Source organism: Peromyscus californicus, unplaced genomic scaffold (genome assembly GCF_007827085.1).
Source record: "Peromyscus californicus insignis strain IS unplaced genomic scaffold, ASM782708v3 Scaffold_15__1_contigs__length_86483966, whole genome shotgun sequence".
Taxonomy (NCBI): domain Eukaryota; kingdom Metazoa; phylum Chordata; class Mammalia; order Rodentia; family Cricetidae; genus Peromyscus; species Peromyscus californicus.
In genome coordinates this window covers 48708823-48724102 of record NW_026294447.1, presented here as the reverse complement: position 1 = coordinate 48724102, position 15280 = coordinate 48708823, and the positions used below count along the sequence as shown (strand labels likewise).

Here is a 15280-nt window from a genome sequence, read left to right as displayed (position 1 = left end):
AGAAGAGGATTTTCTTAGTGATACTGAGGATAGAACCCGGGGCCTTGTGGATACCAGGCAAGCACTCTAGCACTGAGCTACACCCACAAGCCAGAAGAAGACATGGTTTGAAGCCATAGTGACATAATGTGCAATGGGTTAGACCAGAAAAAAATGCTGCGAGGTCTTTAAAAGTAACCTAATGTTTTCTGTTTAAAACAAAACATAGAGATTATATAGAGCAGGACAGAGAGTAATCAAATGTGAGTTGAAACTCTCACATTATGAGACCCTAGAAGGAAAATTGCAAAGAAAGGGATCCAGATATCATGTCTCTGCTTTTAAGTGCAGAAATCTTGGTGTGTACACACGTGTGTATGGTACATGCAGTGTGCACACCCATATGTGTGCTTGGCAGCCAGGGGAGGGCTTCTGGTGCTGCCTTTTCTGATTCTCTTGAGAAAGAGGCTTTCACTGAGCCTGAAGCTAGGCAGGCAGGTCCTTCTTTCTCGACCCCACACAGCACCGGGGTTACAGGTGTGCATGCAGCCCCTGGCTCTCTCCACCCCACACAGCACCAAGGCTACAGGCATGCATGCAGTCCCTGGCCTTCTCCACCCTTCACAGCACCAAGGCTACAGGCATGCATGCAGCCCCTGGCTCTCTCCACCCCACACAGCACCAAGGTTATAGGCATGCATGCAGGCCCTGGCTCTCTGCACCCCACACAGCACTAAGGTTACAGGTGTACATGCAGCCCCTGGCTTTCTCTACCCCACACATTACCAGAGTTACAGACGTGCATGCAGCCCCTGGCTTCTCCACCCCACACAGCAGCAAGGTTACAGGCGTGCATGCAGCCCCTGGCTCTCTCCACCCCACACAGCACCAAGGTTACAGGCGTGCATGCAGCCCCTGGCTCTCTCCACCCCACACAGCACCAAGGTTACAGGTGTACATGCAGCCCCTGGCTTTCTCTACCCCACACATTACCAGAGTTACAGACGTGCATGCAGCCCCTGGCTTCTCCACCCCACACAGCACCAAGGTTACAGGCGTGCATGCAGCCCCTGGCTCTCTCCACCCCACACAGCACCAAGGTTACAGGTGTGCATGCAGCCCCTGGCTCTCTCCACCCCACACAGCACCAAGGTTACAGGCGTGCATGCAGCCCCTGGCTCTCTCCACCCCACACAGTACCAGGGTTACAGGTGTGCATGCAGCCCCTGGCTTTCTCCACCCCACACAGTACCAGGGTTACAGGTGTGCATGCAGCTCCCTGGCTTTTAAAGTGGGTGCAGGAATTACATTTAGGTCCTCATGCTTGTGCAGGAGTACTTTTTATCCAGTAAGCCATCTCCGCAGTCCAAGAACAGAAACCTTGAGCCCACTTTACCACAGTGAGGACAAGGAGAGAAAACTAGCTGTGTCTCACTGTGGTTCTTCAGGGATGGTGGTAACCACGCTGATGGAGGCAGAAATGGTGAGTATTCTACCTGCTACTTCAGCTACCCTTTCCACAGAAAGGAAAGCTTTTTGAACAAAAGCCCCTGAATTCCTTTTCTTCCCATTTTACCTGATTGTTGCTCAAAATAACACATGGAATAAAGAGATCCTTTTAGATGTAGTGTATAAAGGAACTGCTATAACAACAGCCCAAGATTTACCAGTCACACTACAGGCTGATGACTGAGCATAGGGCGAAATCATAGAACATACAGAGAAACTGGACAATGGCTTTTGGTGTCCCATCTTCCACTCTGTTTTGGTTCCAGTATGGGATCACTCCATGTCCCTTCACTGGGCTAGGCTCTCATGCCACGTGGGATTCCCTTCAGTTTCCTACCAGGCTTTTAATCTATGGGGCTCTCCATTTCTCCGGCTGATGTGCAAAGGGACTTAGGACAATTAAAGTGCTGGTGGTGGCTAACAGAAGTCAGAAGTGTCACGGAAGCACAGTCATCAGCTGCATTCAGAGAGCCACAGCCATTGGACTGTATCCGGGAGACCTGTCCCATGCTGAAACCCAGGTCACAAGAAGCACTGCCGAGTGCTAGCTGGCCAGGGTGGAGACACAACTGCCCCGAACACAAACAAAGGGATAGAGCTTAGCCTGAGACAGCCTATGGGAAGAGGACAGCTGACCTCCGATGTAGGAATCTCTGCATGAGCCAGCAAGATGTGAACTGTTCTGTGTGGTTCCAGAGAGCAGGAAATCTGCACCAACATGTAGCAGTCACTAGGAGGGAGACTTGCAAGTCAAGATAAAGAAAAAACTTTGCGACCATGGGAGTGCCTGCCAGCGGAGTGAGTTACTTCAGGAGTGTTGGAGCCAGAAGGAGACAAGTGTCTGTTGGTGAAGCTAAATGAGGTCAAGGCAGAGCAGCTCACCTGGCACAGGGAAACATTCGTGTAGGGTTTTGCCTGGGCGTGCAAGTGCGCCTTGGCTTCTCTCTTATCGCCGTGCACAAGCAGGATGGGTTTCTTCCTGAAAAGAGACCGGAGATGTTTGAAATGCATTGTTCACAAAGTTGGTTTCCTGCTTCATTGAGGGACACAAGGCGCCTAGTCCCTGCCGTTCATTTCTGACTTTGTGGCTAACATACGATTGGAGTGCTCACTCATTAGTTCCTAAGCCTGGTGACTGATGCAGGCAAGTTATAGCGCTACAAAGTTCTTGAGTATTGGTCTTCCTTGGTTCAAAGGAGCACACAGCGGGTTCTGTGCTCTTGTTTCAGATGGAGTCGACTAAAGATATGAGCTGGTGAGATGGTTCAGAGGGCAAAGGTGCTTGACGACAGGGCTGATGACCTCAGTTTGATGCCCTGGAACTCACATGGTAGAAGGAGAGAACCAACTTCTACAACTTGTTCTCTAGTCACCAGTGAATCTCGGCATGTGCAGACCCACACACATACATGCTCGCACACACAAGATAAATAAATGTGAAGAAATTAGTAAAAAAAAATAGACAATTTTGCTACATAGTGATGCTTCCTTTCTTCCTTGTCTTAAACCAATAATTGTTTTATATTTCACCCTGTGCCTATTTACCAAGCATTAATGCATGCTCTATGTACTGTGCAAGATCCAGGACACAAAAGCAAACAGTCCCAAGCCCCCAGCAAGGTGCAGACTTGCTAACAGGAAGTTAGTCAGTGAACTAGAGCCCTAACTACATTGCACATTTTTCCAATTCTAAAACCTATAAAAACGTTCTTTAGAACACATCAAAAAGACCTTTTCTGTTTACTTATTTTGAGACAGGGTCTTAATACATAGTGCAGGCTAGCCTTAACTCGATGTTTTGCCCAGACTAGACTCAAACTCTGTAATCCTCTTCTACAGCCTCCCCAGTGCTGGAATACAGACACAAACCACTCTACCTGGCTAGAAAAAGACTTTTAAGAGACACTTGTTCAGCTAATCCTTAGAAATCAATGCAAACTCTCCCCAAACAAGAAAAATAGTTTTCTCCAACAAGCACCCAAGCAAGATAAACAACTGCAGCCGCACTTATGCTATACTGTAGAAGGCACGGAAGGCAACGTTGAACTGGAAAGCAGCACAGGGTACGCCCATTCAGAGGTTGTCTGACCTTGTGCCCGTGCTAGCTTTGCTCTAGCGGGACTGGCAGACAAACCGAAGACACACGTGAAGACAAGCATTCCTAATGCTTCCCTACTTAGAAAGAGACAGGCCAGCCAGCAAACTGCACGGAGGGCAATGTAAGAAATGTTCGTGTTCCCGGGTCACATGCCAGTCAAGTATCAGAACACCAAGCATTAAGGACAGATGTTGAGGCGCTCGTTCACGCCTTCACATTGGTTGTTTGTGTGGACTCCTGAAGCAGGGCAACACTTGGACACTGAGATGCACAGCCTCACCAACTGTACTACTCCACAATCTAACTCTGGATGTTTCTTGAAGTCACCATTTAGGTCATTCTTGAGCCTTGTAGTATCTTCATGACTTTCCCAAGGTGCATCTGCTAACAAGCGAGTAGAGAGGACTGTATCCTTTGACTCTGCTAGACTGCTGCAACCAAGTGCCCAAACCCAGAGGCTTATGCCACAGCAATCTGGAGCGCTGCAGTTCTGGAAGCAGTAACCCTGAGATCTGGTGCTAGCAGCCTGCTGCGGGTAGACTGACTCCTGCAGGGGACTGAGGAAGAACCTGGGCCAGCCTCACTCTGGCTTCTGGGGGCCTCAAGTATTGCTTAGCTTACAGATGGCATTCTTGTGACTTCATCCTCTCTGTCGCTATGTCCAACTACTTCCTTTTTTATAAAGATGCCAGCACGTTGGATTAGTGGCCTCCCAGTGAGCTCATTTCAACTTGACTCATGATTTCTGTGAAGACTCAACCTATAAATATAGTCACATGCAGAGGTACTGAGGCGTAGAAATCCAAAGATCAATTCAACCCATAAGCGGCACAGAAGGAATTATAGCTCACACTTGGTCAATACTGTGGAAAGGTGACATTGGATTTCAAGGTCCTTGAGAAGCAAAGGGAAAACGACCAGTGTAGTGGGTAGCCATTCCAGCTTTCTCCAGAGAACACCGCTGGACTGTGCCATACCTTTCCCAGACCCTGTAACCTATCCCTTCACTTGTAAGTTACCCCGCAAAATAAACCTCCCTTTTAACTACGTGGAGTGGCCTTAATAATTTCACCAATAGACCAGAAAGCAACAGTGTAACACTCGGGGACCACTGCCAGGAAGAGCTGGAGGCAGGCACCAAGTTACTCCCATACACCCAGTCTCGCTTCTCTTAACAGAACCCTGATTTCATGTAGGACAATGTGGGCTCAGTTAGAAGACTACCTATCTAGCCTTAGAGATGGTTAGTGTCACGTGACTAAGCTCTGCTCCACAAAACAGAAGAGACTCGGGACCAGCCAGACCAGCTCAGAGTGGCATGGATGGAGTATGAGTCCACTCTTTCTCCTCCTCTCTGCGTCCTCGAAAACAGACAAGTGGACTGGAGCTTAGGTTGTCATCCTGGACCATGAGGTAACTCTGAAGACTGAAGACAAACACCAAGGGATGGGACAGAATGACAGAAGAGGGGGTAGCTAAATCAGACAAAAAGCCCCGGTACTCCGTCAACACCATAGACAGCTACCATCGGGAGTTTAGGCCGCAAAGATTTTATTTTCTTTTTCTTTTTTTTCTTTTTTTTGGTTTTTCGAGACAGGGTTTCTCTGTGTAGCTTTGCGCCTCTCCTGGAACTCACTTGGTAGCCCAGGCTGGCCTTGAACTCACAGAGATCTGCCTGGCTCTGCCTCTCAAGTGCTGGGATTAAAGGCATGCGCCACCACCGCCTGGCCTTATTTTATTTTTCAATTAAGCTACTGTTATTTTGAGCTTTCTGTTAATATGCAACTACAGCGAATGTTCTTTTAGTCAACCAAACACCAGCCCTTGAGTGCCAAAGCTGCTGGGGAAATCTCCACATTTTACACTAACACCTGAGGTTTCCACAATGATGCCTGAAAAGCACGGAGGTCTCGATGAAGCTGGCATTCTTTCTTGTTGTGTCTTCCTCCATCCTACTCACTGTTAGAGGACTCTGCACAAATCTGTGTTACGAACACAAACGGCCATGTGTAACATGCACGGCTACATTTCCTTGGTCTGTATTGCTTCACAGGAGGCTGAAGGATTGCCAGAGGCAGCACTAAAAGTCTAACAGTACCTCAGCTTGGGTAAAGGACGGTCATGACCCCCTTTCTTTACTCCAGATATAGTTAGTTCTGGAAGAATCATTTGGGTTGGCACGTACAGACCATTAGAAAAGAACAGCCCTGATGTGCTGAGCCAAGTGTGGCATGCTGGCCGTGTCTGGGCACACATACATATCTAGATACCACACGGAGATGACTGTTTCCTTCACATTAACATTGCCCATGAAGTTGTCACTTGAGTTGGAATTTGTCCTTATCTACTTCCGGACAGAGCAAAGTGGAAAACACTAAGTCTATGAAAAGAATGTGTGTGATTAACTAGGTGAAAAGTGGTCTCCAGCAGAGGCGGTAACTCATTTGGGAAGGGTTTGCATTGTAAACTTGAAGACATGAGTGGATTCCCGGAACCCGTGCAAAAGATGCCAGGCATGATGTTGTGCACCGTAATCCACAGCTGGGGAGGTGGATACAGGCAGATCCCTGGCACTGGGTCAGCAAAAGAACCTGTCTCAAAAAATAGAATAAAGTAAAATATAAAAGAAGAGAGGAGATGGTTCCTGAAGATAAACACTCAAGCACACACACACACACACACACACACACACACACACACACACACACACACTAACTAACTAAATGAATAAAATGCTGTTCTCCCAAAACAAATGTTTCTTTTTACAATTCTGTCAAGTGAAATACAGAGAGATGGGTGGCTAGTCTGGGAAGTGCAAGTCTAGCACTCCACTGCACTGTTTGCACTCTGGAACCACGGGACTCACCTGAATTCTGGGGGATACTGCTTTACGAGCCAGTCCACATCAAAGCAGTAGTTAAACTAGACGGGGGGGAAAGAAAGGTAAGTCAGCCACATGTATGTTCACAAGGACTGTTACTAAACTGAAAGGATTTCTAAAGCAATCATGTGCTACAGTGTTCATAAACCTAGTCAGTTAGACAGCAATAAGCAAAAGTAACCCCAAATTTCATCTTCAAGAACACTTGGTTAAAGGAATCTGCCGAATGCCCCAAATAGGCTCTAAGGATATTATCTGCACATACTTGGGCAACATTTCTGTTTGTCAGTGGTGTTACTACATCATTCCTAGTAGTCCAGGCTCACAAAGTTCCCCTGAGGTGTCAGAGACAAAGATCCCAAGACTTTTAGGAAAGACCATTTCCTTTCAGCACAACTTATCAGTTAGCCTGGTACACTCTAACTTGTTCATAATTAGTAGCTACTGACTGCAAGTTCCACAGCGTTTTATTGATGAGGAGGCCTCTTCTTCATGCCTGGCCAGTCCTGGGCACAGGAGCTTAAGTCTAGCTGAGAAAGAATGCACAGGCGCATCCCATTTGGTTCTATCTAGAGATCAGAAGCACATCATACAGGAAGGTGGCACCTCTGCTCCCTTCAGGAAGAAGACCCTTTTTTTCTGACTAGTCCTTGAGCTTCTGGACCGTTACAATGACTTGTCAGCACCAAGGGACCAGCTCAGTGCAGCAAAAGCCCTTGAACATGCAGAAGTAGTCACAAATTCTACTCCTTTCTAATGCAAAGCATCCATTTTTCTAAAGCAACTCAAACTTGACTTGGCTGTGGTGATACACTGTGTACACTAATAAACTTGCCTGAAGATCAGAGGACAGAACAAGCCACTAGATTAAACACAGAGGTCAGGCAGTGGTAGTACAGACCTTTAATCCTAGCACTCAGGAGGCAAAGATCAGTGTGAATCTCTGTGAGTTCAAAGCCACCCTGGACTACATGAAATTGACTCTGTCTAGGAGAGAAACAGAGCCAGGCAGTGGTGGCACACGCCTTTAATCCTAGTACTGGGAAGCACACACGCCTTTAATCCCAGGAAGTGATGTCTGGGCAGAGAAAGGTATATAAGGCACGAGGAGACAGGAACTAAAGGCTGAAGTGTCCCTTTCAGCTAGAAGCTTTTTCGGCTGGAGCCTTTCGGGTGAGGACTCAGAGAGAATCTCAGTCAGAGGATCTGTGGAATTGGTGAGGTGAGATGTGGCAGTGGCTTGTTTCTTTGTCTCTCTGATCTTTCAGCATTTACCCCAATGTCTGGTAACGAGTTTTTTATTAATAAGACTTTTTAGCATTTGAACAACACTTGGTCTTTACCATGCTACCCAACCATCCCAGGGTACTGCACTAGCATCCCATTAAGTTGGAGGTATCTCCCTGACTCTTTCAGGGAGGAATATGAAGTGACTTCTTGGCCAGCCCTTGTGGCCTGATCAAGAGTCAGGTGTTTCCTTTTGAGTGGCCTCCATGCTCTATGCTGATGGGGGCCACGTGAGAGACTGCTGTGTATGGATCCCACAATATGGCCAGGCTCTAGGCAGAAGCCAGCTTAGGGGACACTGTATAGGACCGAGAAGCCCATCTCCTGTCACATCTCTCTCCTTACCCAAAGAAAAGATAACTTATTATAAACTCACCTGAGCTGAAGAGACAAGGGTCCCAAACAGAGGGGATAAAATATCTACAAAGACAAAACAAATGGACTCTCAGATAAGAACCCTCTATAACAATTACCCTTTTCAGCAGCAGCCAGTGACAATCAAGAGAAGAGTAAACTGAAAAGCTACTACAAGGCTAGGTTGTAATATTCTGTAAAACTCATGATAACATTTCTTTATACGACATAATATGTATCACATTCTTTGATAAAGTAGAATACAAAACTAAAATCTAAAACTTAAGTCCTGGATGACTGCTTAATATTGGACTCTGTTGATGCACATTAATTACATCCATTCTTCTCCATGGACCTCTGAATCTTTACCTCCTTCTGTCCCATCTAAGTCCTCAGTGGTGTTCCCCTGTAGCCAGAGAGTACTGGCTTCCCAGAACAGTACACTCACATCCTTGGTACTCTAGGCCACCTCTGAGGACATCCCACTTGGTTCCCCTCAAGCCTGACTTTGGACAGATTAGAAAGGGCATTGTTCATTAATGACACCACAATCAACACCATCTTGCACCAGTATAGCACTTCTTAGGGATAGACATCGTTCTCAGCGCTTTCAATAAATGAACTCAATCCTCCTGGGGATTTTGAGGTAAGGTGTTACTCTGTCTTTTGGGGTAAGGAGCATATCAGGAGGAGGCTGTATGTGACCATACAGCTGGAAGGTCAGAGAGTTAAGGTTTGACCCAGGACGTCTGGCTCTAGGTTGCTGGTACCTACTGAGTTGCTTCTAAGAAGGAAGTGGGCTAGTTCACTTATTTGACAGTTACTGGGTACTTCCTGTCCTCTAATGAAAGCTATTGGGGTCCTGGCCCTCGACAGCCTTCACCCAGAGTTCCAGAAGAGGTGTTACTGGTGGTGGATTAATCTGAGGGGTTTACTAATAAATCTATGTACACGAAACTCTTTAGTCCATGCACTTTATTCTTCTGAGTCAGTTCTCTCTCTACACTGCTTCTACTCTGTTCTCACACTTAGCTTCTTTCTTGCCTGATTCTCTCCACATCTTTCTGCTGTTCCCTCTAAGCGCTATCTTGATTCCTTCATCTTAGTTCTGCCCCATCTTGGTCTTTCTCATCTTGTTCTTACCCACCTAGTTCTTCCCCATCAGGCTCTTCCTCATCTCCCATCTTGTCCTTCTAGTTCTCCATCCAGTTCTCTACTCTAGTCCCCCGAGTCTCTGAGGTTTACAGTTGTATACCCATGCAATAGCAATGCTCTGGCTAAGGCAAGGTCACCAGGCTTGAATTCTTACAGGGTCATAAAGGCAGATAAGAGTTTTCCTCAGGCAGTGACTGTCATGCTTTCTTTTACAACCCAAAAGGGGAGTGGTTAAGGGAGGAGGTCAACTAAGAGCTAAAATTGGTTAATATATCAGAAAAAGGGAATTTATGTGCTCAAATTACATTCCTAGAAGTGGTGTCTATAATATTAGTATAAATACCATTAAGGCTGTATAAGAAAGGAGAGTCTGAGCTTAATTTGCACAAGAAACAAAGCTATGCACCTAGGCTTAGGAGACAGGCAGTGTCTCCGTAAGGGTGTTTACCTTAATTCAGGAGACTCAGCAGTTGGAATGAAATGCTTTGTCCTGTCTGCCTTTTGGCTTTGGATGCTAGAGAAGTATATACAATACACTATTAGAAGTTCTTGGGGGAAGGTATGAGAGCACACAAGAAATTCATAGTAGGAAACAGCTGATATATTAAAAGCCAAATATCAGCCGGGCGGTGGTGGCGCACGCCTTTAATCCCAGCACTCAGGAGGCAGAGGCAGGCGGATCTCTGTGAGTTCGAGGCCAGCCTGGGCTACCAAGTGAGTCCCAGGAAAGGCGCAAAGCTACAGAGAAACCCTGCCTCGAAAAACCAAAAAAAAAAAAAAGCCAAATATCACCAAATACTCCTTGAGATTTGGGTTCCTCTGGAAGAATTCCCCTGATTCCTCCAGCTATAGCTTTACCATATTCAGCTGAATTCCTGCTACATTCCTGTGACTCTAGCAGTCCTCTAGACATTGTGTGAGATGTGGGGCTAAGACGTGTTTGAAAGAACAAAACAACTAGTAGGAAAGCTCCTCATTTTGGGACCAGCAGAGTTAGGAGATAAGCTGCCATACAGTCTTCCAGCTGGCCCCCATCTGCACCTCTAGCTTTTTAAACTTCACCCATCTTCCAGGGTCCACTGGAAGGCCCGTCCTCCATGAGGTCTAGAGAACCTACAATTATGGCTAGTGTTAGCAGGATACATCAAACAGCACGAATTTAGATACAAGTGTTAGTTTTTCGGCTGCGTTGTGTTCTTACCCTGCAAGGAAATGCCACGAAACACAACAGAATCCACTAACAAGAGTTTTATTAAAGGTAAAGGGACAGAGAGTGAACAGGCCTGCAGGAAACACGTGTGTGGAGAAGAAGGAGGAAGAAGAAGAAGAAGGAACCGGGAACATGGCGCCAGATTTTAAAGGCTGGGCGTGGACAGATCAGCGTCACTACTACACGCAAGCGCGTAGATCACATGGCCACGTTGCACGCCTACGTAGCCAATGGAACGACGGATCTTGGTCACGCGAGATGCCCTGACCTGGAAATGGCTATCCTGACCTGGAACTGGCTAGGTGGAAGTGTCCGTCGGGCATATGCGAACACGCCCGACCGTGGGGGTGTGTTGTAAACCTTTCAACAAGAACTGGATTCAAGTGTGGCTCTACCATTTAACAGCTCTGTGACCTTGGGTAAGTGATGTAACTTTTCTGAACTGCAGATCTGTCACATGTCCAAGGACATTTGATCATCTTATTAGGCTGCTCTGATAATTGAAATACATGTAAAACCCTCATGATGTCATCTCCTCCTTAAATCTTGATGCAGACACCAAGTTGTTACTATTTTATTACATAGAGCAGTCTTTCCATACCCCTCTGCTTCCTATGGCAGTCTCTCCCAGACAAAGCAATCCCACCAGAAACTATCTTATATATCTTCAGGGTACCTACATAAGAGATGCTCAAAATTTTGTGGAATTGGACTTACTACTATGGAATTAAACCCATCAACATTTACACATCATACAGGAGAATACAGGTACTACCATGCATTTGATATGGAAAAACTACATTAAGAATATTCTATGCTGTGAATATTCGCCCCCAAAAAACAAAACAAAACAAAAAAAAAAGCACGTTAATGTGAGAGGATGCTTATTGTGTCTCCAGCCATACGAATACACGCTGTTCACTTCACATATCTGCTCTGTTCTGAATCCTTATCCCATACTGTCCTAACCATAGAGAGAATGAGGGGCGAAAAGGGAATCTGTGCCCTTTGAGTCCATGTGTTTCCCTGTTCCTCCATGGAATGCAGAGAACCATTAGGGACCATTCTCTGCCTCATACCTGAAGCATCCACCTGCATACAACAGCACTCATTTTTTGCTTCTTTGTCCTAGGAACCCAAACCAGGCTCTCAAACATCACTAGGCATTGTTATTCCCTGGGGGCTTAGAGTAAGCATAGGTGGCAGTTTCTAACCCCTGAGAGTCTGATTTGATGAATCTAAGACAGAGCTGAGAACTGGCATTTCCAAGGTCCAGTTGATTCTGATGCTGCTGGCCCAGGGACCATACGGAGCCACTGTGAAGTTTATGGCACTTAGTAAATAGCACTACCAGTCAAGTTTAGTCTTCACTTGGAAAGGTAAACAATTCTAAGCACTGTGCCAAGTGTTACTAGGGGCTGAGCTACAGGGGCCTTGAGAAGGACCCTTGGAATGCCACCTGTCTGCCACATGCATTCAGGGTAAACAACTTTCCCCACCAGTAGTTAAGACAGGCTCTTAAAGGCCATTCTAAGCTGTGCCCCCTTGCTTTACCAAGAGGGAAATGGCTCACCAGCTCCTAAGAACCCTTGTCCTTACCCTTGATGTGGAGGGCTTTGGAGTTGTACTTGGCCTTAATCCCTGAGACTCGAGTGAGGTAAAATTGGAAGGGGTTCCCTTTATCCAGCATGTCCCAGATGTCCTGGCCTTCCCCTGAGGTCTCGTACTCATCGTCTGCCCTTTGAGGCCTATGGCTGGCAGGAGGGCTGCGATCTACAGCTTTCTGGGCAGTAGTCATGTTGGGCGAGGAGTCACGTTTTTTCTCTTGAACCACCATGTGCTTAGGCTGTTCCTGCTGTGTCTCTGGCTGCTGTTCATCGTCGCTGCTGGACAGACACCAGCCGAGACCTTCTGTGGAATCGCTCTTCAGCTTTTTGGGCGGTAACACTGAGTCTGTGTTGCTGAATTTCACAGGTGAGAGCTGTCTCTTGTGCGCAGCCTTGCGGGCCTCTGAGCAGGTGTACGTGGGCTCCTTCACTGCCCCCTGCCCTGCCTGGGGGAGACGGGATGTGGACGGCTTGTCAGGTTTGGACTTTTCATCCTCGCTTTCGTCACTACTGGATATAGTCCACCTCCCATAGCTGCTCTCCTGGGACATTATACTTCTGAAAAGGAAGGACGGAAGCATTACTTTCTACTTAATAGGCAACTGGTAACATAACTTCACGGCTCTCAAATTCTGGTCAGATGAGTCCCTCAATACATGCAGACTTCTGTCACCAGAGGCTGAGCCACTTACCTAGCCCTGGGATCTCCTATGAGGGGCTGACAGACTGAAGGAAGCATCCTAGCCACCTGCTTCCTGCTGTCTTTCTAGCTAGACCTTGGTCTGAGAGGCCCTAGGAAGGGATTTAAGGTTAAGGCCATCTTAAGAAACTTTTAAGAATAATTCTGACCATGTTCATTTTTCGTTCTATTTTGTTTTTTGGGGGGACTGAACTTAGGCCCTTGTGCTTGCTAGGCAAGCTCGCCATTAATTAAAAAGTAATCACTGTACTTGTTAGTGTGCACAGGGATAGCTAGCTCTGTGTTGGGGAGTGGTATGCATGTGTCTGTGGATGATGTGGGAGTGAGAGGACAATTTGCAGGAGGAGTCTGTTCTCTCCTACCACATGGAACCCAGGGATTAGACTCAGGTTATCAGGCTTGGTAGCAAGCACCTTTGCCCACTGAACCAACTTCCTGGCTCAAATATAAATATTTATTTGTTGGGAGAAAGGGGTGCAAACAGAGGTCAGCGAACAACTTGAGGGAGTCGGTTCTCTCTCTCCCATGTGGGTCCCACAGATCGAACACAGCAAGTCAAGCTTGGCAGCAAGCACCTTTACTCACTGCGCTATCTTGCTGGTCCACACTCCAACTTTTAGAGTAAAAGTAGAATTTACAAATTTATCTTCACGCATGTACAGAAACCCACAAGACTTCAGAAACAGCTGCGTCTTACATTTCCAAAGCTAGGGACCTACCTTAGCTTAGGCAAGCCTCCGAGAGGAACGCTGAATGACCACTTCCCTTTGTGTGTACAGTTTACAAGCACTGCCATGAGGACCCAACTCATTTCAGATCATTGTCTTACTGGCCATGCCATGACTCAGATGACTGAAACCTGCAGGCCAGGACTTGAACTGATGCCAAACACTTTCAGTTTCCAAATCACACAGGTGGTCTAATTTATGCTCTCTTGCTCTCAGAAGAGCAAAATATAGGATCTATGTACTTTTGGAGTTGGCTATGTTATGCCCAGATCATGGGACCCCCAAAAGACCACCATGGAGACTCAATCCTGCATGTAAAAGCAAAGAGCCTTTATTCTCTTCAAGCTCCGAGTTTGGTCTTTCTGTTTGTCTGACACAGCAATGAGAGCAGAAAACCCTGAGCCCAGGTGGGGTAGGGTTTTTATAATAGCAGAGGTTGGGGTGAGGGGATTTCAAGGGTTCAGGACCTTGATTGGCTGACAACTGTCTAGGGGTATCAGTAAAACAAAAATAGGTGTGTGCTAGACTCAAGGATATCTGGACACCTTATCTAATGGTTAGAATGTTTGCTATGTCAGGTACTTCCTCACCCCTGGGTAGATCCCTGGGTGGTATCAGCTTCAGGCTTTTCCTGGATCTGGGTGTTGCCTGCCAGTAAGCCTGTCACAGAAGGTGTGTCTAGGCCCCTAAGCCTGTCATGGCTGCTGTGTGGTCAAGCTGTTTTTGGGCCCCTCTACAGGCTACAAAATGCATTCAAGTTAAATAGTAAAGGGCTAAGTGGGTTTCCCCCCAGCCTCCTCATGCGATGCCAGGTTAGTACAGAACTCTGAGGAAAACTAAAATAAATGTTCAGAAATACGTGCTCCTATGGTCTGGGCGTCTTCAAGGCTTGTTTCACAGCTGAAGAGGATACATTAGGAGTGGGGTAAACCAAGACAAAAGGCAGTACTCCAAGGAACTTGCAACCCTCACCAACTAAAAAACAAACAAAAACCCCAAAACAAAAACAAACAGAAAAAAAACTCCAAAAAAAAAAAAAACAAAAACCCACAAAATCCCCAAAATCTCATAAGTAGGAAAGCTTGATTATATATCAGGTTTTCAAGTGAATATACATGCACATTTTAAGCTAAAACAAAAAACAAAAAGACAGGGTTTCTCTGTGTAGTTTTGGTGCCTGTCCTGGATCTCGCTCTGTAAGACCAGGCGGGCCTCGAACTCGCCGAGATCCCCCTGCCTCTGCCTCTTGAGTGCTGGGATTAAAGGCGTGCGCCACCACCGCCCAGCAAAAAAACATAGTTTTAAGGTATTGATCACTTTTCACAATTTCTCCCTTACCCAACTTCAATTAATTCCAGTTTGTTTACACAAGGTTTCTACTGAAAATAGCACATTCCAAGAAGCTCTCATATAGAGAGCATGAGACATCCTTCATAGCTCACCATTACACTTTACTTCAACAGCCTCGAACACCACTTTATCAGCCCAAATGTGGGGGCAGCAGAGTGGGTGGGGTCACCTGCTCCTTCAGTAATAGGTGACCCTAAGTTCTCTATGTATTTTGAACTTGAATCTGCTTTCTAAAAGGTTTGTGTTAGTTTCAATGGTGTCCAACTCATTTCTAGAGGCTCTGAGAACTCTGTTTAGGTATGTGCCTAAACAGTTTCTGATCTACACGGGTTAAGAAACCAGCTTGTCCCAGCTGACCCAACTGTGACAGATGTACTGTGCACCGGGCAGTTTGCAACAGGAGACTTTACTTCAAGAAGCTC

The 15280-nt window shown here is 46.5% G+C and overlaps 1 protein-coding gene across 3 annotated transcripts in view; it reads right to left on the bottom strand.

The window, feature by feature from the left end:
* Tdp1 (tyrosyl-DNA phosphodiesterase 1) overlaps positions 1-15280 on the bottom strand; it is a 79336-nt gene that overhangs the window by 58789 nt on the left and 5267 nt on the right. For all 3 annotated transcript variants that reach the window (XM_052738758.1, XM_052738759.1, XM_052738757.1), the window contains exons 2-5: positions 12073-12638; positions 8131-8174; positions 6453-6508; positions 2371-2467 (exon numbers count right to left, since the gene is read on the bottom strand). In XM_052738758.1, the coding sequence (XP_052594718.1) occupies positions 2371-2467; positions 6453-6508; positions 8131-8174; positions 12073-12631 (756 nt within the window). In that variant the 5' untranslated portion in view covers positions 12632-12638. The remainder of the gene's footprint in view (positions 1-2370; positions 2468-6452; positions 6509-8130; positions 8175-12072; positions 12639-15280) is intronic.